The sequence below is a fragment of the Mus caroli genome, unplaced genomic scaffold, assembly GCF_978045245.1.
Source record: "Mus caroli unplaced genomic scaffold, Mus_caroli_1 scaffold_8, whole genome shotgun sequence".
NCBI lineage: Eukaryota > Metazoa > Chordata > Mammalia > Rodentia > Muridae > Mus > Mus caroli.
This window is the reverse complement of record NW_028227263.1, coordinates 101,778,748-101,804,083: the sequence shown is the minus strand read 5'-3', so window position 1 is coordinate 101,804,083 and position 25,336 is coordinate 101,778,748. Positions and strand designations below refer to the sequence as shown.

The 25,336-nt window shown below is 47.0% G+C and overlaps 2 protein-coding genes across 2 annotated transcripts in view; one reads left to right on the top strand and one right to left on the bottom strand.

Moving 5' to 3' along the window:
* Nucleotides 1–7,043: 7,043 nt before the first annotated feature.
* Nucleotides 7,044–22,033, bottom strand: Dhdh (dihydrodiol dehydrogenase). Its single transcript, XM_021168044.3, has 7 exons — nucleotides 21,914–22,033; nucleotides 21,279–21,390; nucleotides 19,993–20,156; nucleotides 14,989–15,241; nucleotides 12,499–12,623; nucleotides 9,598–9,745; nucleotides 7,044–9,368 (listed from the first exon to the last, which is right to left on the bottom strand). Exons 1-7 carry the CDS (start codon nucleotides 22,001–22,003, stop codon nucleotides 9,259–9,261), a joined length of 1,002 nt encoding a protein of 333 aa, XP_021023703.1. The 5' UTR covers nucleotides 22,004–22,033; the 3' UTR covers nucleotides 7,044–9,258.
* Nucleotides 19,705–25,336, top strand: part of Tulp2 (TUB like protein 2) — a 38,209-nt gene continuing 32,577 nt past the window's right edge. The window contains exon 1 of the mRNA XM_021168041.2: nucleotides 19,705–19,727. The gene's annotated coding sequence lies outside the window, so the exon portion shown is untranslated. The remainder of the gene's footprint in view (nucleotides 19,728–25,336) is intronic.

Genomic DNA, 25,336 nt, shown 5'->3' with positions numbered 1-25,336 from the left:
GACCATCCCTCTGAGTTCAAGGACAGCCAGAGCAGGAAAGTCACATCAGCAGGGCCTAGCCACAGTACATCCACAGTCAATAGCAAAGTGTGGTGGATGAATGTATCCAGGTCAATGCTGAGTTTATTTTTCTCCACTCCTACATAGTCCAGAAGTCCCTGCCTAGGGAATGGGGTCACCCACAGTGGGCTGAGACTTGGCACTTCAATCAACAAAGATAATTCCCACAAACAAGCCAACCTAATCTAGACTTTCTTCCCTTCATACCCTTTTCCTAGCCGGGTGTGGTGGTGCACACCTTTAGTTCCAGCACTTGGGAGGCAGAGGCAGGCAGATCTCTATGAGTTGAAGTCCAGACTAGTCTCCATTGTGAGTTCTAGGATAGCCAGGCTGTTACACAGAGAAATCTGGTCTCTAATACCTGCCCCTTACCCAAAGGATACTCTTCCTAGGTGAGTCTAGTTAACAAAGATAAAAATCACAGCACAGCCGGGCGTAGTGGCACACGCCTTTAATCCCAGCACCCTCCTCTGGTGTGCCTTGACTGAGCTAGCATTGAGCCTCATAAGGAAGATATGACATCCAAAGTATAGTTGTCATCAGGACAATGGTTATTCGCCACCATAATAGAAGTTAAAAGGCAAAACACTGAATTGGAAGGTGTGGTTTTAGTTAAAGGTCTGTTTTATTTTTAGTTAATACATATGTACACATGAGTGCAGTGCCCACCAAAACCAGAAGAGGGTGCCAGATTCTCTCCAACTGAAGTTAGCTCTGTAAGCCGGACTGACGTTCCCTTTAGAACAGCCAGTGCTCTTAACTGCTGAGATGTCTTTCCAGCCCAAAGTTCTGTATTTTTGTTAAAGCTGAAACTATCCCATGGAAGAACTGCCAAGCAGGATGTAGTACACTTAGTGTCTCCGTTTCCTGATAAGGAGACATCAGCCAGTTGAGAGGACATTGGAGAGTGTAGTCTAGGCTCTGTGACCCACACACTTGCTCTGCTGTGGGCACTCACACAGGCAGGCTGTGAGCTCCAGCACTCACATCCACAATTTGTTTGTTTTTTTTGAGACACGAGACAGGGTTTCTCTGTGCAGCCTGGGGTGTCCAGGAACTTCCTCTGTAGACCAGGCTGGCGCAGACCTCCACCTGCCTCTGGGATTAAAGGTGTGTGATACCATATCACCCAACATCACACCCAGACTTAATCAGTCCCAAGCAAAGAAAGCAAGCTCAAGGAAAGAGCAAGCATGATGGAGCTACCCTGGCAATATTAGTCACCAGGTATTCCAGATTTCTTCAAGGCCACCTTGGGATTCTCATAGTAGGATAACAGGTCAGTGGAAAATCACCCTGCCTCTGACCTGTCCCCGAACCAAGGACTTGGAAATCTCTACTCCATGACTCAGGGTTAATGGCCAAGCAATAATCCTGGCTAATCTGTACATCACCGCTAGTGCATTGTGCATGCTCTGAAGACCTTATACAAGCCTGCCCCTCTGCCCAGCCCAGGGCTGTCTCTGTTCTGGTCAGAGGTAGCTGCCATTATGGGATTCTCCCCAAGAAATCTCCTGTGTGAGGAGGAGTGTTGCATGGTGTGACTGTGGTTCTCCTGGGCGCCCCATCACCCAGGTACCCTTGCACCAGGAAGCTCTTTCATCATTCATCCTTTCCAAAGAAGCGCCCTGGTGAGGGTGAGACTGAGGCTGGACGGATGGGATTAACAGAGAAAACAAAAGCAAGATAACTTTCAGGAGCCCAGAGTCAGGGGCTGTGTGGGAACAAGAAACCGAAAGATCCTGACAGAATGTAAAAGGACACCGGGCGTGGTGGCGCACGCCTTTAATGCCAGCACTCGGGAGGCAGAGGCAGGCGGATTTCTGAGTTCGAGGCCAGCTTGGTCTACAAAGTGAGTTCCAGGACAGCCAGGGCTATACAGAGAAACCCTGTCTCGAAAAAACCAAAAAAAAAAAAAAAAAAAAAAAAAGAAGAATGTAAAAGGACACAGAAGCCCTGAAATTGGCAAGATAGATTTTATTGTTAGTAGTGAAAGACCCACAACGTGAGGACTCCCTCACGTTCTGACTCAGGAGAGGCGACACCCCAAAATCACCCACAAGAAACGGTCTTGCTGCAACTGCAAGAGGATTTTTATTCGAGAGCGTTCTCGGGCCCATGGTCATACACCACGCAGGGGTAGAGGACCATGGCGCCCCGAGTAGCTGAGTAAGCGGGTATTTAAAGGAAGAAACCACAATTCATGGAGGTGGGGAGGGCGTTGTTGGAAAATACCAAAAATACCAGTTAAGAGTCACAAGGAAGTATAAAGTCACAAGTGTCAGGTTATCTCTCAAGACAGTTTCTAAGAGCCCCTAACAATCTAAGAGCCCCTAAAGATAGCACATTTGCATTGCAGGTTCCAGTAATGGTCAGGGTGCCATTCTTTGAATTGAACCCAGGAAGCGGGTAGGTGGAGGAATGTCGCTATCTGTTTTATGACCAGTACCTGGAGCACTAAGCCACAAAGGCTACACTCCCAAGCCTGGGCCCAAAAGCCTCGAATTTTGTTTTTACTTTGCTATACTTTTTTAATACTTCTTCATTCCCCACTTCTTCTAGTTAATAGTTCTAATCTTAGAACTAGACACTATCTTCTCCCTGACATAGTTGATCCTTTAGGGCATGGTACTGTTGTCTCAAAACTAAAAGCCACACTGCATTAATTCTTGTTTTAATAAAGGTGACTTGCCTATTTAACACACATGGACCTATAATGAAAAGCAGAAGCAAAATCAAAAGGGGTCTCATAAAGGTAGATAGTAGGGTGGTCAAGAGTACAAGATAAGGGCCTTTCCACCCGAGTCTCAAGGTTTTCTGCGTGGAGACGTCTAGCAGGTCTTCTGGAGCAGGCCTTCTGGAGCTGCTTTTTCACTCGCTGTCTCACTCACTGGAGCACCTTGAGCCTAGAGAACAAAGGCTGGGAAAGCAGCATGTCAGCACTATGTACAGAGGCTATTTTTACCAGTGGAGGGGGCCCCCTGTAGAGTAATTTATAAGGGGGTCAGTCTAAACTGTCCAGGGGTGTTTCTAACTCTGAAGAGCAAAGGGTAGGAGAGCTATCCAATCATTAGCGCCAGTCTCCGCTGTCAATTTGGTAAGGGTCTCTTACCTCTTACCTTAGCCAAATTAGTGGGCCTGTCTTGAGGCACCTTGGAGACCAGAGCCTGGCATTAGATTTTCAAGCTCTCCTTACCTTCAGCCATGTCGCAGTCGCAACTGGGGCGAGTCAAAAGGAATCCCATGTCAATCTCATTTTGTAGCTGTGTAGACCGCCCGTTGGCTCCCGGGCTATTTTTCTAGCCTCTAACAGAATTCTCTCTCGCTCTTCGGTTGTTAAGAGCATCTGCAACAGCTGTTGACAATCATCTCAAGTAGGCTGATGAGAGAACATAAGGAACTCTACAAACCCTGTGAGGCATTGGGGATCCTGAGAAAGGGGGTGGTTAGTTTTTCAGTTATAAATACCAGCAGAGGAAAATGACCAGTACTGAAGGGTTAAAGTTTGGGCGGGTCCACCAGAGTCCGCCCGGACTCTGTGCTCTGCAGCTCCATGTACCCGCAGCGGTCCGTCTCTCAACACCCCGAGGGGTTTAGGGTTCCCTCGGCAGCTGGGGTTGAGGCTGTGGATAAGGGGAAGGTTGTGGACTAGGCCACTCAGGAGGCTTCATACAACCACAATTTTGAGAAGCAAAACCAAATTTTAAACAATCTATTTTTTTTTTAAATGAACTCTAAAAACATTACTTGCTACAAAGTTTGGCTGTCCGTTCCTGCACACAAACACAAGAAGGTGTAGCCGCCAATATATCTGTTACAAATCGGGTTTCTAGGATAAGAATTACATAGAATATTACTCAATTTAGGCGTATCTTTAGAGACCTGTTCCCATGGATTGTCTCATGCTGCATGTTGTAGTTCTAAATTACTCTAACCCAGAGTTACCAGTTTTAAGTCAACTTTTTGTTACCAATGTTACAAATTTTTAATCATAACTAATAACTTATGAGCCACTAATCTATAACCAAGACATATAAAACATATTTATACTTTTGAAACTATTTAGAAACAAAAATGAAATGGCCGCATACATTTGCTCATTTAAACCAAACAAAATTCTTAATTTTTCTAGCTGTAACTTCAAGAGAGGAGCACCTTGTCACCAGATGAATCTAATTATCACAAGCACAGAGATTTTTGTAGAACTTAAGAGCAGCATTTATAATCAGCTCCTAGCAGGACTTCTCTAGCCACACTAGATTCCTAACTACAGGTGCAGGGCTCCAAAGACCAATTAATACTGTTTATTTTATTTTATTTTTTACCAAATTATCCCCAGATAGTCGGAGAGTACTGCTTTTCTCAAAACCCATTCTCTCACATCTCAGGTGTAAACTATCTCTAGTCAGGGTATAAAGCACCTATGAGAATTACCTTTGCTTTTCTAGATTTTCACATAGCTCTAAACACATACACAAAAACACATAAAACAGAAATCAACAGATCCAGACACATTTGACCCTTTCTTGTCCTCTACAAGCAGGCAAAAGAATTAGACGATTTTGGAGGGGGAAGCTTCCGCTTCAACAGAACTCGGTCCCTCTGACCGATCCGGAGACGGCCAGGCGTCCCTGGCTCTCCTTACCTCCCAGGGCGTCCCCCGGGGCCACAGCCTGTGGTCTTCCTAGCACGTCTGCCGACCACAGTCCTCCGGTCCTTACGGCCCAAAAGGACAGCTGCAAATACCGACCGCGCGCGCATTTCAGACCCCATCACCCCATCGTCTACAAACACCAGCATCCATTTCTACCTAGACGACCAAAACCAGAGAAGCACACTTGTTCCTCACTCTGCCAGGTGTAAAACCAAGGCACGAGGTGGGACTCGAACCCACGATCTCGCAACCCGAAAACCAAGACACAAATTTAATAAACTCAGATGGATCCGAACTCAGACTTCGCCATGCTTCAGAAACATAGGACAAGACACAAACAACCCAACACAACAAGCACATGTTCCAATGTTCGTTTCAGAAAACAGACACTCAAAACAGAGACACCGGCCGGCACACACACAAGAGGGGATCCCCATACCTCCAAGTCGGTTCTCGGGTGTGAGGGGTGGTCGCGTTTCCCGGCCAATGCACCAAATGAAAGACCCACAACGTGAGGACTCCCTCACGTTCTGACTCAGGAGAGGCGACACCCCAAAATCACCCACAAGAAACGGTCTTGCTGCAACTGCAAGAGGATTTTTATTCGAGAGCGTTCTCGGGCCCATGGTCATACACCACGCAGGGGTAGAGGACCATGGCGCCCCGAGTAGCTGAGTAAGGGGGTATTTAAAGGAAGAAACCACAATTCATGGAGGTGGGGAGGGCGTTGTTGGAAAATACCAAAAATACCAGTTAAGAGTCACAAGGAAGTATAAAGTCACAAGTGTCAGGTTATCTCTCAAGACAGTTTCTAAGAGCCCCTAACAATCTAAGAGCCCCTAAAGATAGCACATTTGCATTGCAGGTTCCAGTAATGGTCAGGGTGCCATTCTTTGAATTGAACCCAGGAAGCGGGTAGGTGGAGGAATGTCGCTATCTGTTTTATGACCAGTACCTGGAGCACTAAGCCACAAAGGCTACACTCCCAAGCCTGGGCCCAAAAGCCTCGAATTTTGTTTTTACTTTGCTATACTTTTTTAATACTTCTTCAGTAGAACTAGCTTCACTGATTTAGAAAAATAAAGGGGCACAATGCTTTGGCCGCTCCTCGAACCTGTGTGTCTGCCAATGTTCTGACCAGGTGTGTGCCCATTGCTGTACCCTCATTAGACTCTTAACTTGTTTCTCTCCCATACCCATTTCTTGAGGAATCAATCATTTTAGAATAGATATTGTTTAGATCTGGAAATCCCCTACTCCCCCCTTCTCCTTTCCCCCCTGAGGGCCTATTAAAAACTGGGTCCTCTTTCCCTGCGAGGTGGACTCCTCTACCCCTGCGAGGGATATGAGTCATCCCCAGAGCTCTGGCTTTCCCCAAATAAAGTCTCATGTGGTTTGCAACAAGCTCGGTCTATCATGAGTTCTTGGGTGTCCGCTATTGTCCTGAGGCCTGAGCGAGGGCTCCTTTCGTAGTCTTTCAAAACAACTTTGGAATTCATGGAAAATGGCCCAGTGGTTAGCGTAATCACCGCAGGTGTGCCTGGGAGAGGCAGGGTCCCAAGGACTCCATGCTCTGAGGACTTGATTCTCTTGTAGAGTTTCTCTCTGCTTGTTGCCCTCGAGGTCACCACTTTGCCCATAATCTACGGGTTGTATGGAAACTCTAAGGGGGTTTCCAGCCCCTCACTGGGCAGTGTCTGTAACTGTTAGGACTTTCTAGGCCAGCCAGCTCCCAAATAATGACAAAGAGACCATTTATTAATTATAAAAGCTTTATAGGCCTTAGCTTACAGGTTCCCAACTAGCTCTTATAACATAAACTAACACTTTTATATTAATCTATGTTCTGGGCTGGAGAGATGGCTCAGTGGTTAGGAGCACTGACTGTTCTTCCAGAGGTTCTGAGTTCAAATCCCAGCAACCACATGGTGGCTCACAACCATCTGTAATGAGATCTGATGCCCTCTTCTGGTGAGTCTGAAGATAGCTACAGTGTACTCACATAAAATAAATGAATCTTTAAAAAAAAAAAATCTATGTTCTGCAACGTGGCTTGTTATCTCTCCTCTGGCTTCTTCTGTGTCTCACTGGCAAATCTCCTGCCTCAGATTCTTTCCCCGAGTTTTTAACTCTCCCCAGAAGCCTTGCCTTCCTTCTCCTGTCTCAGCTATAGGCCATTCAGTTCTTATTTTCTTTTTTCCGAGACAGGGTTTCTCTGTGTAGCCCTGGCTGTCCTGGAACTCACAATGTAGACCAGGCTGGCCTCGAACTCAGAAATCCGCCTGCCTCTGCCTCCCAAGTGCTGGGATTAAAGATGCACGCCACCACACCAGGCTCAGTTCTTTATTAAATCAGGCAGTGTTGGAGGAAGTGTTTACAAAACACTACAACAGGTGATGATTAACAATACCAAAATCTGGCCTGCCAACTCAGAAACCAGCATTTGAATAATACAGAGACAATCTTTGCACAGCGCAAGCACACATAAAGATCACCTCAGCAAGTATCATTGGTTCTTACAATAATAATGATTGATCTCTTCCAAGCATTGCTGTTGGAGCAGATTAAGGATTCTGCCTCAGAAAGAATTTAGAGATGTAGTTAGTATAGTTAGGCTAAGATGTTTTTGTTAGCCGGCCGGTGAGTTCCAGGACAACCAGGGCTATACAGAGAAACCGTCTTCAAAAACAAAAACAAAAACAAAAACAAAAAAAACAAAACAAAACAAAAAAGATGTTTTTTTGTTAATGTAGGAAATCCTGGGGAACAATTTAAATTTCAGAAGAGCACACTTTTGATAGCTGCCCCTAGGCCTGCAAGCCTCCAGCCTCCGCACAATCTTATCTAGGCCTACACCGTTTCAGCCTCCGAGACTTATCTGAATCAGCTCAGCCTTTTTCTTTCTGAACTCTGACAGCTGATTCAACTCAGTTGTTCTGGCTCAAACTCCTTTCTAAGCTGACTGATCCAGTCTGGCTTCTCTCAGCCTCTAACTGGGTTGCTCTGCTTGGCCTCAAACTAACTCTGGCAATCTGTTCTCATCTTCTGGCTCCTTCTCATTCCCTGGCTTGTTCTGTCTTCCCCTGAGTCTAGCTTGTTCTCTGTTCAGCCTGTCTCTGTACCAGTAAACCTTCTTATTCCTCTGCCTTATTCTCTTAAAGCAGTCTCTCTTTCCTCTCTGTTCTCATGGGCGCTGGGCACATCCTAGTCTGTCAGATCTGATTTGTTACTTGCCATTCAATTAGACATCATCACTTTCAAACATGGTGCTTCCTTTTACAAACTAACTTTACCTTCGTTGTTTGGAATTAAAGGTGTATATGCCAAGGGCTGAGCCACACCACAACCAGAAACAGGTTTTGTTTTTGGTGTTTGTTTGTTTGTCAATAACACAATCTTAGGGTTCACAGTGTGATGAAATATCTTGCAACAAGTATGATTTAATAAAAAAAAATTGCTAATGAGTAGGTATGTACCCAAGGGTTTAAAGTAGAAATGACTGTTTTTTATATAAAAGTTTAGATTTGTGATTCTTTTAAGTTTTTTATGATTACATTTTAGTTCCTGAATCTATTGCCTGCCTATGAATCCCATTCCCCTAACTGGGCTGTTTCATCTGGCTTCAGTGGGAGAAGATGCACTTAGTCCTGCAGTGACTCCATAAGCCGTGTGTGTGTGTGTGTGTGTGTGTGTGTGTGTGTGTGTGTGTGTTGGTACCCAGGGGAGCTTCCCCCTTCTCAGAGGAGGAGAGGGAATGGTGGGGGAGCTGAGCTGTGTGAAGGGGAGGACTGGGAGGAGATAGGTGGGGCTGATACTGGGATGTAAAGTGAATAAATAATTTTAAAATTTTCTTTTCAGGATAAATAACAAAATGATTGTTCCTTTCTTCATAATCACAAATTGCAGCTGGCAAGTCAAAGAACTGGCTGAGAAAAAAATACCTTTTTAACCTACAGTTTGTTAGTCTGTAACAAGTTGCTTAGACAGGAATGCATGTGGATTCATGTTAATAATCTGTTTTCTGCATGTAATACATAAATTGCTTAACCGTGTAAGGATGCTGGGGGCCTGCTGGGCTTTGGGGTTGTTGTGTTTTCTTAAACTCATTGTACTTCATCTATTCATTCACTTAAAGATAGAATGCAACCACATTGTAACGTTTATACTTCTTCAAAGAGTGTGCTGGGGGGTATGGGGGAAAAACAAAGTTGTTGGAGCCTTGCTTCATCCATCGTGTGTGTGTGTGTGTGTGTGTGTGTGTGTGTGTGTGTGTGTGTTTCCCCCTAAAGTAAAGAGAGAACCTGTTTGTCCTAGAAAGCAGCTTTGGTGTCTGTGGACTCCCCTGACTCCACACCCTGACTCATCAAAGCTGGCTTCCGGCACCCAGAAAGGGAGAGAACACGGGCTGATTTGCAGCAGCAGCAGCAGCAGCAGCAACAACAACAACAACAACAACAACAACTCCAAAGCAATGAGAGTCAGGTTACGGAGGTCCAAGCGGGAGGGAAGGTTGCTTGCCACACACATCCGTCTCAGGAGCTGTATCAGCGTTTATCCTGGGGGAAGGTGACTCCAATGGCCTTCCTCACCTCCTCAAGGATCTCAGCCAAGAGCTCACTCTCTGCCAGAGGAACTACAGGACTCTCCTTAAGACCTGGGAAGAGAGACCACAGGAAGACTTGTCTAAAATGCATGCATCAGACAGCAAGAAGACTATTAATTCCCAGAATTTTTTGCAGCATAGGCAGGGTAGTTTGAGAAGGTGGCGATCTCTCTGAATCCTGGGAGATGTAGTTCTAAATAGCTACTTGTGTTTCAGGGCTGGCAAGAACACAATAGTCCCCTCAGATGTAGCCCCAGTGCAGCCCTCCGCCCCTCCTTACCTTTACGCAGGCACTCACGCACGTGGTTGGCTTCATAGAGCATGCATGACCCATTTACGAAATTGTACTCCTTCCCAAGGACAGGCGGAGGGAACTCCTTCCTCTCTCCATTCACCACCAGCTCAGTTGGGGACCACGATTTTTGAATCTGAAGGAAGATAACAAGTGGCTACTGGGCCCTTATCAACATGGCTCAAGGACTTTACTCCTCCCAACAACCGGCTGAGCGGTACCCAGGGGCCAGCTCTGGCACCTTCGAGCTAAGTATTTACTCCCCCCACTCAATTTTGTGAGGCTCGGTCCCGCCTTCAACCTAGAGTGGGGCTGAAGAGTTTGTTCCTTAGCAATGGGCCTGTCATACTAAGACCTGTCTGTTATCTCCCCAGGATCAAAGGACCTCAGACCTGAAGACCAGGAACTCCTTCTGCCATGTAATGAAGGCTTACTACCACAGTGTCCTGGGTGTTAGCACTACAGGCTGGTATTGTCAATCTTGGCTCCTATACTTTTTTTTTTTTTTTAATTTTGAGACAAGGTCTCATGTAGTCCAGGCTGGACCCTGACTCTCTGTGAAGCTGAGGTTGCTCTTAGACTGCTGGTTCTGCCTGAGATTCATTACAAGTGTGTATCCTCATACCTGGTTCCATGCAACATCTTTCTTCTTATCTGGTAGAAGACCTGGAAGTTAAACTTGCCCTCTGCCTACTTGTAGGACAGGATGGAAACACAGAGATGACAGCTGGGACATGAGGACAGGACAGTCCCTCAAAATGCAGGGAAAGGGCCAAATCATTCTATAGTTTAACTTGTTATATAGATGATTTCTTTCATTACATTTTTAAAAAAAGATTTATTTACTTATTTTATTTATGTGAGTACATTGTAGCTGTCTTCAGACACACCAGAAGAGGCAGCAGATCTTATTATAGATGGCTGTGAGCCACCATGTGGTTGCTGGGAATTGAACTCAGGACCTCAGGAAGAAGAGTCAGTGTTCTTAACCACTGAGCCATCTCTCCAGCCCCCCTCATTAAAAGGTTTTTACTGAGGTGTTAGGGATCACTATCAGGACACACTAAAAAAGAGCTCTACACTGAGCCATGCTTATAGCCGCTCGCTCGAGGGTTCTAAGCCTGGGCCAGATCATTGCCCTGTGTCTCCTGATTCCCTTTGTCTTTCTATTTTTGAGGGTCTGGCTGAGTAGTCCAGACTGCCCTTGAAATCCCTCTGGAGCCCAGAATGGCCTGGGACTTGTCATTCCCCTTCACCTCTAGGCCCAGCAGGTCTTCCTTTCTTTGGCAGCTACATTTCAAGAGCAGGATACCATATATGCTATCAAAGTCTTCCACTGAGCCACACCTTCAAACCAAAATCAGGATTTATTTCTAACTCTGGCATTCCAGAAATCCAGGAAAAGCTGACCTCTGGTGAGACACACATAGTGTCTGGAACAACTAGAAAGCTAGATCACACATACAACTGGAATGTTCTAGGCCTGGCTGGAAACAACTAGAAAGATCACACACACAGCTAGGCTTGTTCTAGGCTTGGCTGGCAGACGGTTTGGAACCTCAGCTGTTCACAAAATCAGATGTTTGTACACGTGGCCTCCAGCAGGTAGAGCGATTTCAAGAGCTGTGAATTTCTGAGACAGGGATGGGACAGCTTTGTAGTTTGTCTTTGCTATGTTGTGGGGTTTCCTTTCTTCCACCTTTCTCCACCCCTTTTCTTCCATTTTTTCAAGCCCCTAACACTAGATAGGAGAGGGGGAAAGGATGGAGGGGGAAGGGAGTATGGTACGCTAGATGAGTTTCTGCTGATTAGAGGCATTAAGGTCCCTGAAGCAAGATTGATCTGCACCGTCAGGGTAGCTGATGTCTTCTTGCTTCTTCCTTGCACATCACTACTTAACAAGCCAAAATCATTGCAACACACCAACAATCTACCCCAGCTGGCTCTTGGCCTAAGCATTTGTAGATACCCTCTGAAAAGTCCCCAGAACCCCAAATGTCACAAAATCACAGAAACTATCTACAGCTGGCAAAATCACACCCCTGCCAGAGCATGAGGCAGTTCATAGTCAGCTGCTGTGGACAGTCTGCAGCAGCCCCGCACCCCACACCGGGATTAAAACGAAAGCACATTATTCCTCCCTCTCTCTCTCTCTCTTTCTGTGTGTGTGTGTGTGTGTTTAAAAAAAAAAAAAAAAAGAAACCAGGGCTGGAGAGACGGCTCAGTGGTTGAGAGCACTGACTGCTCTTCCAGAGGTCCTGAGTTCAAATTCCCAGCAACCACATGGTGGCTCTGTATTACCATCTGTAATGAGATCTGATGCCCTCTTCTGGTGTGTCTGAAGACAGCTACAATGTACTCATATACATAAAATAAATCTTAGAAACAAACAAACAAAACCAAAATTCTCCCTACACTGCTTCCTCACTGCCATGGTGTGAACAATTGTATGAAAAGCTTCCATTGTTACAGACCAAACTGGTTCATGCTCCATGCCTTCCCCGCCACACAGACAGGTCCAGAACTCCGAGCCATATAAACCTTCCCTTCAGTTGGGTACTTGGTGGCAGGAATAGGGGAAGTAGCACCTACAGCTAGAAAGAACCTGGGGCTGGAGAGTACCTGGATGGCAGAGCATATGTTTAGCACTCAGAAACACTAGGCTTCCATTCCTAGGCCCAAAATCCATACATCAGAAGAACGGTTTTGTCCTAAGGCCTGAAGATATGAGACGGTGGCTTCCAAGACCCAACCCCCATCCCCTGGCTTGGTTGTTAGTGAGTGTGAGTGTCTCAGAAGCGAGGTAAGGAAGAGGTTACTGCAGCTCTAGGCACGCCCTCTGATGGCGGCTGCACAGGGTCCCCAGCACTCCTGCTTGTGATGTCTCACCTGGGCCATGCCCTTGGTACCATTCACATACGCTGTGTTGGGGAGGTTGGAGGAGATGCTGCAGGTGAAGCTACCATGAACCCCTCCTGGGTACTGAAGTAGCACGCTGACAGTATCATCCACACCTGGAAAGAAGGCGAAAGTCAGCACGTGGTTGAGACCTGGGTCAGACTGCACAGTCCTCCAACGCCGGCCCGGACACATGGCCTGCGTGACACATGGCCTGCGTGCTGCTGTTTCTATTTTGTTGGTGTTGCTGGGTTCTATTTGTTGGAGACAGAATCTCCAGGAGCGCACATCCCAAGCATCCTGTGTGTTAGACAATTATCTCCCGATCCTCTTCTCTCATTTCCCCAGGCCTGGGATTACAGGCAGACACCACCATGCTTGGCTGAATAGTGTTGGCTTTTAAGTTTCTAATTTATTGTTAGTGTGTATATGTGTATGTTGTACATGCAGAGGGACATGTGTCACAGCACATGTGTAGAAATCAAAAAACTCCAGAAAATTCTCTTTCCCTCTTTTCCTGAATTCTGGGGGCCAGACTCTGATCATGAGGCTTCGGTGGTAGACACCTTTGACCCGCTGAGCCATCTCACCTGGCCTGCTCTGAACAGGGCCGCACTGTGTAGCCCATGCTGGCTCCGAACTCCTGGTATCTTCCCTACCTCAGTCTCCCAAAGCCTGGGGTAACTCCTGAGCCACAATACCCTGAACTAATTACTTACTTCAAGGGAGTGATTGTGTGGTGTCTGAATTCTCTCTCAGGGCTGAAGAGATGGCTCAGCGCCTAAGAGCCTTTGCTGTTCTTGCAGATTATGTGGGTTCAATTCCCAGCACCCACATTGGGCAGCTCACAACTGTCTGTAACTCCAATTTCAGGGGCTCTAATTCCTCTTCTGACCTGAGCAGTCACATAGGATATATTCACACACACACACACACACACCAAAATAAATCTTAAAAGAAACAAAACAATCAACTGGCAGGGTGGTGGCGCTCTCCTTTAATCCCAGGACTCAGGAGGCAGAGGCAGGAGGATATTTGGGTTCAAGGCCAGCCTGGTCTATAGAGTAAGTTCCAGGACAGCCAGGGTTACACACAGAGAAACTCTGTCTCAAACACTGCCCCCCCCCCAAAAAAAAAACCCACCCAATTCACAGTGCCAAGTATGGTGACACAGAACTTGATTCCAGTCCTCAGGAGGCAGAGGTAGGCAAATCTCTGTGAGTTAGAGGCTAGTAAGTTTTGTTTATAAACTAATTAGTTAATTAACAAACCAACAAAGAGTGCTAAAAAGAATGAGGTTAGGTCTCTTTCATGGTGTGTTCAGGTCTTGGGTTCTATTTACTGTTTCAAAAGAAAGGAGGAGGCTGGAGAGATGGCTCAGGAGTTAGGAGAACTGGCTGCTCTCACAGAGGATCCAGGTTAAGTCCCCAGTACCCACTGGCAGCTCACAATGGTCTGCAAGTCTAGTTTCAAGAGATCTGGTGACCTCTGCTGAAAGGCAGCTGGCATAAAAGCAAAACAGCCATACACAAAAAATAAAGTTGTTTTGTTTTTTTCTTTTGTTTTGTTTTTTGTTTTTTTTTTGTTTTTTTGTTTTTTTCCGAGACAGGCTGGCCTCGAACTCAGAAATCCGCCTGCCTCTGCCTCTCAAATGCTGAGATTAAAGGTGTGTGCCACCACTGCCCAGCTTGTTTCGTCTTTCAAGACAAGGTTTCTCTCTGTATAGCCCAGGTTGTTGTGGAACTCATTTTGTAGATCAGGTTGGTCTTGAATTCATGTAGATCTGCCTGCCTTGGCCAGCACTGGGATTAAAGGCGTTCATCATCACCTCCAGGAATCAATTGTTTCTATTTCTTAGCTGCTTCCCATTTGCCTCAACAGGTATTTTAATTCCTCATTAACTCCCACAGCAACCCCATTAACATTTAACCAGTCAGGTAATTAAGAATCAGCCGTCCAGCGGGGCATGGTGGTGCATGGCTTTAATCCCAGCACTCCGGAGGCAGAGGCAGGAGGATTTCTGAGTTGGAGGCCAGCCTGGTCTACAGAGTGAGTTCCAGGACAGCCAGAGCTATACAGAGAAACCCTGTCTCGAAAAAACAAAAAACATAAAAAACAAAAAGAATCAGCCGTCCAGTCTCAGATCACATGAGAGCCCAGTGGAGAGGTGACCGGTGTGAAAGGGTAAAAGTGCACAGGATAGGTTTGAGAGGATTCTGAGACGTTGGGCCCCGCCCACATTGCCCAGGATGGTCTTTGAACTGCATTTCCCAGAATGCCATGGGGTAGCTACTTGCTTAAACCATGCGCATACGTGCCACTGGCGATTCTGGGAATGGTAGTTCTTTATGTGTCTAGGCAAGGGAATCCCTCTAGGAAGACCTTCCAGCTGTCTAACTTGATTTCAGAGGGGGAGGGGACGGGGGGGGGCGCGACACAAGATTAGAGAGAGAACGCCATTCAGCCGAGACTACGAAGTACCTGTTTCATGGATCCTCCCGACAGCTGAAATTTTCTCTGGCTTCTGTGCACCAAAGATCATGGAGAAGAACTGGACACAGTAGATGCCTAGGTCCAGCAGTCCACCTCCGGCTTGGTTCCAGTCTGTGGCCCGGGGTACAGAACTTAAATCCAATCCGAATTCTGCCCGGGCCACTCGTAGGTCTCCGATAGTTCCTTGAACTAAAACTTCCCTCAGAGCCTCCATGGCAGGAAAAAATCGGCTCCAAATGGCCTACAGACCAGAGAGGTGAGCCCAAGGAAATGGAGGCATCAGTACTGAGGTAATCAGCCGCACCTCCTTTAGCATCCTAGTCTTGAGGGATACCCACTGCTCCCCCTACCCCAAACACATAGTTATCTTACCATAGCAAGAACCCCCAATACAAGGTCCTTCTTGACCTTCCCCACTGGGCCATCACCCCAGGTTTCATGTACCAACTGTCTCTGTCCCATACACACTTTTTTTTTAAGACAGAATATTATGCAGCCCAGTCTGTCTTCAAACACTTGTGTATCAGAAGTGAGTCTCAACGGAGGAGATGCTTAGATAAGAGATAGCCCTGTGGGTATGTCTTGGGGGAGGAGGTGCCTTGATTTTAATTGCTGTAGGAGGGTAGGCAGCACTATTCCTTGGGCAGGTGGACCTGAACCCAGAGCCTCAAAACAACTCTAGCCCTTTAAAAACGACATTGGTAGACATAGCAGTGCATGCCTTTACCCACTGCACTCAGGAGACATGCTGGGGACAGCATACCATGACAGGGACTGCCAGCAGCAGGCCCAAATGGAGATGTCTCACAAGCCCACAACAGCTCCTTGTGAAAAAGGATGGCATCTGGGACCTTGAGAATCAAGAGACACATGCCTTGAGGGGACCCGCCATCTGAAATAAGGGGACTGCCTGTAGTAGGCCGGGATGGATACATCTCAGTAGCCCACAACAGATCTTTGTAAAAAACATTTGTTCCCATCTCTCCTAACCTTAGCCCTGGACAACGGCTGTATAGATTTCATTTGTGTGTGGCTGTTTTTCAGTTGGCCTTGGTGTTCATAATTATTCTATTATATCTGACTTTCTTACTTCTTTCTCCTGCTCTGGTGAATTCTGTGAAACTAGATGTTCCTTAATGTAATGATTTTTTAAAATTTATTTTATTTACATGAGTACACTGTAGCTGTCTTCAGACACACCAGAAGAAGGTATCAGATCCCATTATAGATGGTTGTGAGCCACCATGTAGTTGCTGCTGGGAATTGAACTCAGGACCTCTGGAAGAGCAGTTAGTGGTTTGTTTTTTTTTGTTTGTTTTTTTTTGTTTTGTTTTGTTTTTTTCCGAGACAGGGTTACTCTGTGTAGCCCTGGCTGTCCTGGAACTCACTCTGTTGACCAGGCTGGCCTCGAACTCAGAAATCCGCCTGCCTCTGCCTCCTAAGTGCTGGGATTAAAGGCGTGCACCACCACCGCCCAGCTCAGTTAGTGCTCTTAACCACTGAGCCATTTCTCCAGTCCCAGATTTTTAACCAATTAAAAACTGAGGCATGGGGCACAGCATAGCACAGTCCTAATAGCCCAGGTGCATGCTGTGCGCTCTCATCTTGGAAACAATGCAATAACTGCACAGTGGTCGTTCCAGATTAATGTTTGACTTGCAAAGAAAGTTTGAAGAAATTATTAGAAAATGAAATAGATCCAACATTGGGGCCCTGAGAAAGAAAAAAACTACTGAAGTTATGAAATAAGTTTTTCACAACATTTGAAAGTGGTTCCTGGATAAGCAAGGATAGAATGCATAAAATAATACACTTGTAAAACTAAGTCAAAACACTGGGACTCTTAGGAGAGTCATTGTGTGCAGTGTGCAGAAGCAGAAAGCTAACGGAACTGCTGAGTTAAGAGTCAACTTCAGGGCTGGTGAGATGGCTCAGTGGGTAAGAGCACCCGACTGCTCTCTGAAGGTCCAGAGTTCAAATCCCAGCAACCACATGGTGGCTCACAACCATCCGTAACGAGATCTGGCGCCCTCTTCTGGAGTGTCTGAAGACAGCTACAATGTACTTACATATAATAAATAAATCTTTAAGAGTTAACTTGATTCTTTCTGGCCACTGCCTGGCAGCTTTGCCCATATCATTTATCATTAGAGCTTCACAGGAAACTGCAGATAGCTGACCTTGGAGCTCTGAGCTCTGAAGTATAATAAGTCAAAAGTTAAAAAAAAATGTATACAGAGAAACCCTGTCTCGAAAAACAAAACAAAAAAAGTTAAAGTTTAATTAACGATAAATTTGCGATCAGTATTGTTTTGGAACGGGTATGGTGGCGCATGCCTTTAATCCCAGCACTTGGGAGGCACAGGTAGGCAGATTTTTGAGTTCAAGGCCAGCCTGGTCTACAAAGTGAGTTCCAGGACACCCAGGGCCACACAGAGAAACCCTGTCTCTAAAAAACCAAAAAAAAAAAAAAAAAAAAAAAAAAGAAGTATTGTTTTGGCCACAGGCCTGGGAATAGGGGAAGCTTGGAACTTTGGGGAGCAATTGCAATTCTTGATTTTTTGTGGGATGGGGTTATTCTTTTGAATTTGATTTGGCAATGATTATATGATGTATTTTTTTCTACCTGCTTTTGGAGTATCAATAAAAGACTGGGTCAGGAGAAAGGCGAGAGAGCGAGTGAGGAGGAGTGGAGAGCAAGTGGGGTGCTCATGAGGTGTGCGTGAGGTGAGTGTGGAGTGAGTGGAGAGAATGTGAGAGTGTGTGTGTGTGAGTAAGCATGTGGTGTGTGTGTGAGGTGTGTGTGAGAGTGAAAGGGGAACACACAGAGGTGTGTAGGAATGTGGGAGTTCAAGAAAAGAAACGTGGGCTGGGCAGTGGTGGCTCATGCCTTAAATCCCAGCACTTGGGAAGCAGAGGCAGGCAGATTTCTAAGTTCGAGACCAGCCTGGTCTACAGAGTGAGTTCCAGAACTGCCAGGGCTACACAGAGTAACCCTGTCTTGAAAAACCAAAGAAAAAAGAAAAAAAAAAAAAGAGAAAGAAAAGAAAAAGAAGAAAAGAGATTCTTCTTTCTCTCCCTCTTTTCTTTCCCCTAACATCTAACCTGGAGGCTAAAGCATGTCTCACACAGTCGGAGCAAGTTCTGCCACCTTTGCTAAGGATGATGGCAGCGTCATCCTTGGGTACCCCCCGCTGACTTCACTTTGGGTTGACTTCTTTTATCTTCTGAGAAAGGGACCTTTTTTTTTTAGAGATGTATTTATTATTATACATAAATAAACTGTAGCTGTCTTCAGACACACCAGAAGAAGATGTCAGAGCTCATTACAGGTGGTTGTGAGCCACCATGTGGTTGCTGGGATTTGACCTCAGGACCTTTGGAAGAGCAGTCAGTGCTCTTACCCGCTGAGCCATCTTGCCAGCCCCAACCTTGCACTTTTCAATAAAGTTTTATTTTATTTGTGAACCTGTGTATACACACGTTCATACTTCCAAAGATCAGAAGAGGATGGCAAAACCCCCGAAACTGGGATGGCGAGATGGCTCAACAGTTAAGAGCACTGACTGCTCTTCCGAAGGTCATGAGTTCAAATCCCAGCAACCACATGGTGGCTCACAATCACACTGCTTCATATGATACTGGCATGGAACCCAGGGCTTCCTGCATGCCAGACAAGCGCTCTATCCACTGAGCTACATACCAGCATCTCTTCAGTACCTCTCATTTGGTCGCCTGCTTGCCTGCCTTCCTTCCTTCCTTCCTTCCTTCCTTCCTTTCTTCCTTTTTGAGACAGGGTCTCACTGTGTAGCCCTAGCTATGTAGACCAGGCTGGACTCAGATTCAGAGACAACCACCTGCCTCTGCCTCCTGAGGGCTCGAGCTGAACACCTGATCTCTTCTTGGTTGACTGTAGAAACAGTCGCTGATTTTAGGGGCCGGAGAGAACATCTCTGTGCTTAAGAGCGCTTGTTCTTGTAGAGGACCCAGGTTTGCCTCCTACCAGTCAGCCTCATGATATTCACAATCCCTTCAGTTTTGGGGGGTCTGACACCAACTTCTAACCTCTGTGGGCACCATATATACACATGGAAAATTAAATCAAATGAACAACTCTAATATAAAGGGGTTCTTAGTCATATATATATATATATATATTATATTTATGAGTACACTGTAGCTGTCTTCATTCACACCAGAAGAGAGCATTGGATTCCTTTACAGATGGTTGTGAGCCACCATGTGGTTGCTGGGAATTGAACTCAGGACCTCTGGAAGAGCAGTCAGTGCTCTTAACCACTGAGCCATCTCTCCAGCCCTTTTAATCACTATTTTGAGAGTCGTACAGTTTGGTGGTAAAATTTGAGTCCCCCATTAGCTTTGCTGTAGATGACTGGAGCCCTGTAATGAGTTAAAGACTCCCTTCCTCGGATGTTACCTCCCTGTATTGGGGGTGGAGTTCTGAGAAAGTAGCCTTTCATTATCTCCTGATATCTCCTGTTCTCCGGGAGAGAGAAGGAAGCTTTTTGTGTGCCAGTGTCTAGTGCTTCCTGGGAGTAGAGGCTGCAGAGGCTGAGCCTCTGTTCTTATCTGTGGGCTCCTTAGGTCCACAGAGCAAGCGGTAACGTGCAGTAACGATGAGTGCATCTGGAAAGCTGAGCTCCTGGATGCCACGGGACTCTCCTGAGCTGCTGCTCGGCCTCACACGCCTCCTTACCACTCCCTAGGTAAGTCTTGCACTAGCAATCCTTAAGCAAAATGGCCTCTGTCTTCTTTGGTTTTCTTGCTTTCTAAATAAGTACTTTTCCTTCAAGTGGGGAGAAATGAACTTGAGTTTGTGACTAGATGCTGGATTCAGTTACACCCTGGCCAACACAGAGATTCTGATCCTTTTGTGTGTGTGCGTGGGGGGGGGGGATTTTTGACTGTGGGCACACCTGGGCAACCATGTTTAGCACTGTATGGATGTGAGAGCGGCCTCTCCAGGCTTACCTCCATGAGGAAGACGCCTTGAGAACGGGCTTTGGCAACCATCTCCCGAACTTCTGCTGCATTCACGCCCATGGGTTTCTCACAAAGGACAGCCTTGCCTGCTGCCAGGCAGAGGAGTACGGCTGGCTTGTGCTGGGGGTGCTGGGTGGCGATGTAGGCCACCTCTAGGGGAGGAGGGAGGAGAGAGGTGTGGTCAGCAGCACGGCCAGCAAGAGAGCCTGGCCGCCAACATTCAGAGGCAAGGCTGTGAATACAGTTCTAGGGTTCTCATTGAGGGGAGACTACCAAGCTTTTGTGTAGTGACAATTTGGAAATTTTGGTTTCTTTAAAAAAACAGAAACATCAGAATACGTTTTCGTTTCAGTCCCAGCTGTGGAATATGGGGCTGCCTCAGACCGTCCACAGCAGCTGACTGTGATTTGCCTTGTGCCCTAGCAGAGGTGTGGTTTGGCCAGCTGCAGAGAGTTTCTGCGATTGTGTGACTTTTGGAATTCTGGCAACTTTTCAGAGGGTCTATAAATGCTAGAGTCCCAGAGGTGGATTGGTGGTCAGGGCTTGTGAAGGAGTTATGCACAAAGAAGAAACAAGAAGAAATTAGATATTCTGCCAGGGAAAATCAAACTTGCCCATAATCAGCAGTAAGAAGTCTCCCGATAACATCCCCCCAAACTCCCTTTCCGACCCCTGACTTTATTCAGGGGTCTCCTTTTCTTTCCTCTCTTTTCTTCTTATCTAGTGTTAGGGGGTTGAAAGGGTGGAAGAAAGAAGAACCCACAAAGTAGCAAAAGACAGTTACACTTTTTGGGAGGCTGAGGCAGGAGGACAGCCAATTGGAGGCTAGCCTGGGCTACATAGTGAGGTCTATCTCAAAAGCCCAAGTGGCCAAGCATGCTTGCCTACACCTTTAATCCCAGCGCTTACAAACTGGAAGCCAAGGCAGGTGGATCTCTGAGAATCTGAGGCCAGCCTGGTCTACATGATAAAGTTTCAGGCCAGCCAGGGCTATACAGTGAGACCCTCTCTCAAAATAAAATAAAAGTGTTGGGATTCGGCTCGGCGGAGCTTCTGCCTAATGTGTGAGAGGCCTTGGGTTCCATACCCAGTACTGCAAAATAAACAAGTAAATAAATCCTTACCGGATTTTCTAGCCTTGGGAGAAACTTAAAACTTAGCCTTGGCTAAGCACAGATTAATATTGTTCAGCCAGTCTCAGGTCACGTGTAAGCATCTGTAGGCAAGAAGCAGTGCCTAGCTCTGCCCCCACCTCCCTGGTCCAGGCCACTCACCCACGTTTGGGTCCTTGGCCAGTTCCTCATAAGAGCCATAGGCCTTGGGGATGTTGTATTTCTGTGCGAACTCCTCTGCTCGGTTCAGGTCCCTCGCAGCTACCGCTACCACCTAGTGTGGGATTCAAAGGGTTGAGATGTGAAAGACAAGTGGACGAGCTGTGGAGGAGGCTGCAGTGGGGAGCGTCTAGCCTCCTCTAAGATGGCTAGGGAAGGTATTACTGGTGGGGAGGGGAAGCAGATGGACCGGGGGGGGGGGATGGTGAGGGGGAAGCCAGACTTAGGCTGTGCTTGGTACATGGCAAGACTGAATAGAGAGGAAAGGGGAGTCTGTAAGCAAGCCCAGGATCCTCTCCGACTGCACCATGGCTTCGCCTCCCAGCAGCTGATAACCCACCCCCTGCAAACCGCGAGCCCCAGACCGGGGCGAATAGGAGGTGTGAGCTGAAAACAAATCTCTTATGGCCTCGGGGACCAGGAGAAGGGTCCCCTTCTCTTCTCAGATTCCCTGCCTTAGACCTAGGGACTCTCCTCCCTCATACTCGGGGCTCCCTCGTTCCTCGGACTAGGGACTCTTCCTTAGACCCACGGCTCCACTCCTCCCTCGGACCCAGTGTCTTCCAAGGGACGTGCACCTGGTGCTCCGAAGGAGGCAGTGAGCTCAGCACGGTGGTAAAGTCGCTGGCAATTAAGCCAGCCGACACGACGCCCCAGCGCAGCGCCATTTTACACGTCTTCTGCCTGCGAGGGCCGGAGGCGGGGCCAACGCCACCGCGCGCTGCACGCCGCCGCTTCGCTTTGACCCTCAGACCAAGGACTCGAGTGTGAAACAGCTATCTCTCCAACCCATCTCCTCCTTCCCCTCCTCCCTGCGCCCTTCCTTCTCCCTCCCTCCTTCTCCTTCTCAGTGCCCAAGCTGGCCTGCAATTCACAATATATATATAGCCAAGGCTGCTTGCTGACCATAAACTCAAGGCAATCCTCCTGCCTCAGCTCCTTGAGTGCAGCAATACAGGCATACACCACCGTGCCTGTCTTTCAGGTGTCTTTTTACTTTTTATTTTGAGACGGGGATTTGCTATTGATATCAATTAGTCTGTGAGGACGGGGCGTGGTGGCGCACGCCTTTGATCCCAGCCCTTGGGAGGCAGAAGCAGGTGAATTTCTGAGTTCGAGGCCAGCCTGGTCTACAGAGTGAGTTCCAGGACAGCCAGGGCTACACAGAGAAACCCTATCTCGGTAAAATAAAATAAAATAGTCTGTGATCTCGAGAAAATGACCACAGGATCCAAAGTATTTCTGATAAAGCAAACGTTTTACTTCTGCAGAGGACCCAAGTTCTGTCCACTTGGCAGCTCGAAACCATCTTCCAGGAGATCCAGTGCCGCCTTCTGTCCTCTGTGGGCACCAAGCATGCACATGGTGGGCATGCATGCATACAGACAAAATTCTTCAACGCATAAAATAAATTAGGAAGGAAGGAAGGGAGGAAGGGAGGAAGGAAGGAAGGAAGGAAGGAAGGAAGGAAGGAAGGAAGGAAGGAAGGAAGGAAGGAAAAGAAAATATGGAGGAGAAGGAGGATTCCTTGGAACCGGAGTTGCAGATGGCTGTGAGCCATTCATTATATAGATGCTGGGAAGAACAGTAGATGCTCTTAACCTGAGCCCTCTCTCCACTACCCAGATTATGTCTTTACAAGTCTCTTTAATGATGGAACTTGATTTATCTCATTTAACGTCGAGAGGGGAAGAATGTGCGCCTCACTGATAATAGTTCCTCTTCACTTACAACCCAGTTTCATTCTCTCTTGTCTTCAGATCCACTGAACACTGTCTGACTGTGCCCAGGTGTTTACAAGTCTCGTATTTAGTAAGACACAGGAGGCTAATCAGTTATCGCGCTTAATGCGAGGTAACAGGGGGCTTTCAGCACTAGAGCGAGGGAAGCCAGGGCTGAGGTCACCGTCCCTTCCCATCTCCACGTAAGCCTTTGCCAGGAAAGACTGTTCCCTGTCACAGGCGCCACAGGTACACTGCTTAAGATAACAATCCAGGCTGGTTAGATGGCTCAGTGGGTAAGAGCACCGGACTGCTCTTCCAAAGGTCCGGAGTTCAAAACCCAGCAACCACATGGTGGCTCACAACCATCTGTAATGAGATCTGACTCCTTCTTCTGGAGTGTCTGAAGACAACTACAATGTACTTACATACTTACATATAATAAATAAATAAATCTTAAAAAAAAAAAAAGATAACAATCCTCCTGCCTCAGCTTCCCAAGCAGCTCGTACGATGACAGGCCTCAGAGCTGGGCCTGCGTCCTGTGACCCCTGGAGTTAGGGACAGAGTTGTCTTCCATGTCCTCTGTTTCTTCCTGGCTTAGCACTGGACCTCTCTGGGGTCACTTTTCTGTTCTGGAAACTGAAGTCCCCACAGTTTCTACTTACAAGAAAGTCTTAAGAGGATTAACTGAAGCCGGGCGTGGTGGCGCACGCCTTTAATCCCAGCACTCGGGAGGCAGAGGTAGGCGGATTTCTGAGTTCGAGGCCAGCCTGGTCTACAGTGTGAGTTCCAGGACAGCCAAGGCTACACAGAGAAACCCTGCCTCAAAAAACCAAAAAAAAAAAAAAGATTAACTGAGTTCTATGGCCTATTATGTAAATATACTCAACTGGTTGGCAAAGTCTACCTTCACCAAGACTCCAATTTCCCTTGCCTGTAAGACCTTGGTAGCTGGGGGCGGTGCCCAGATTGTAAAAACCCCAAGAAATCATCAGGAATCACAACCCACTGTAATCGCAGGGTCTTTATTCAAGTTTGAGCTTGGGCCCCCAACCTTCTTTTTTTTTTTTTTTGGTTTTTTCGAGACAGGGTTTCTCTGTATAGCCCTGGCTGTCCTGGAACTCACTTTGTAGACCAGGCTGGCCTCGAACTCAGAAATCCGCCTGCCTCTGCCTCCCAAGTGCTGGGATTGAAGGCGTGCGCCACCACGCCCGGCCCGCCCCCAACCTTCTTGATGGAACAGGAAAGAGTGAAGCCCCAGGTCTAAGTGAAGTGGGGTTATAAAGGAAAAACCCCACAAGCAGGGTTTTCAAGCCGTGGCATTACATGAGCGGATAAAGGAATGCCGCCCTCAAACCTGTAACATTTGTTCAGACAGAGGGGCAGAACCGTGCAGCTGGAAAGGGATCTTTCTGACCTGGGAAAAGTAGCTTGTGTTGTCAGAAGCTGGTGTAGTTTTACAACTGGCCACAGCTATCTGGGAACACTTAATTGTCTCTTTTTCATCATCTAAGAGTGGGCGATTATCATTTCAAGGGTATTGGCTTGTTTTTTTTCAAGGGCAGGAGCCATCTGCACTGGAGAAATGTTGGTTGTTAACCAAATGAATGTGAGTTTCTTTTTTTTGTTGTTTTTTTTTTGGAGACAGGGTTTCTCTGTATAGTCCTGGCTGTCCTGGAACTCACTTTGTAGACCAGGCTGGCCTCGAACTCAGAAATCCGCCTGCCTCTGCCTCCCGAGTGCTGGCATTAAAGGCGTGCGCCACCACGCCCGGCTGAATGTGAGTTTCAGTAACCTGGAGGTTAGGGTATGCTGCCTGTTCCCAAGGCTGGCATTTGCACACACACACACACACACACACACACACACACACACACACACACGGGGAGGGAGTGCTAACTGCTCTGACTCCTCACAGGGTCAGGAGAGTGTAGGATTTGTTGTGTACTTTTCTTCAGCTGGTGGGATGGCTCAGTAGTTAAGAGCCTGCATTTGGTTCCCAGCATGCATCCACATTGCTCATAATCAACTGTAACTCCGGCTCCTGGGGATCTGGTGCCCTCTCTGAATTCTGTGGACTCCTGCATTCTTATGGCATACACACAAACACACACACATACTCAGAACTAAAAGTAAACCTTTTAAAAAGGCTTAATGCAGGCAGGACTTGGTGGCACACACTTTTAATCATAGGATGCCATTGGCAGGTAGATTTCAGTGAGTTGAAGGCCAGCCTGGTCCACAGAGTTCCAAGGTCGCTAGAGCTGCATAGTGACA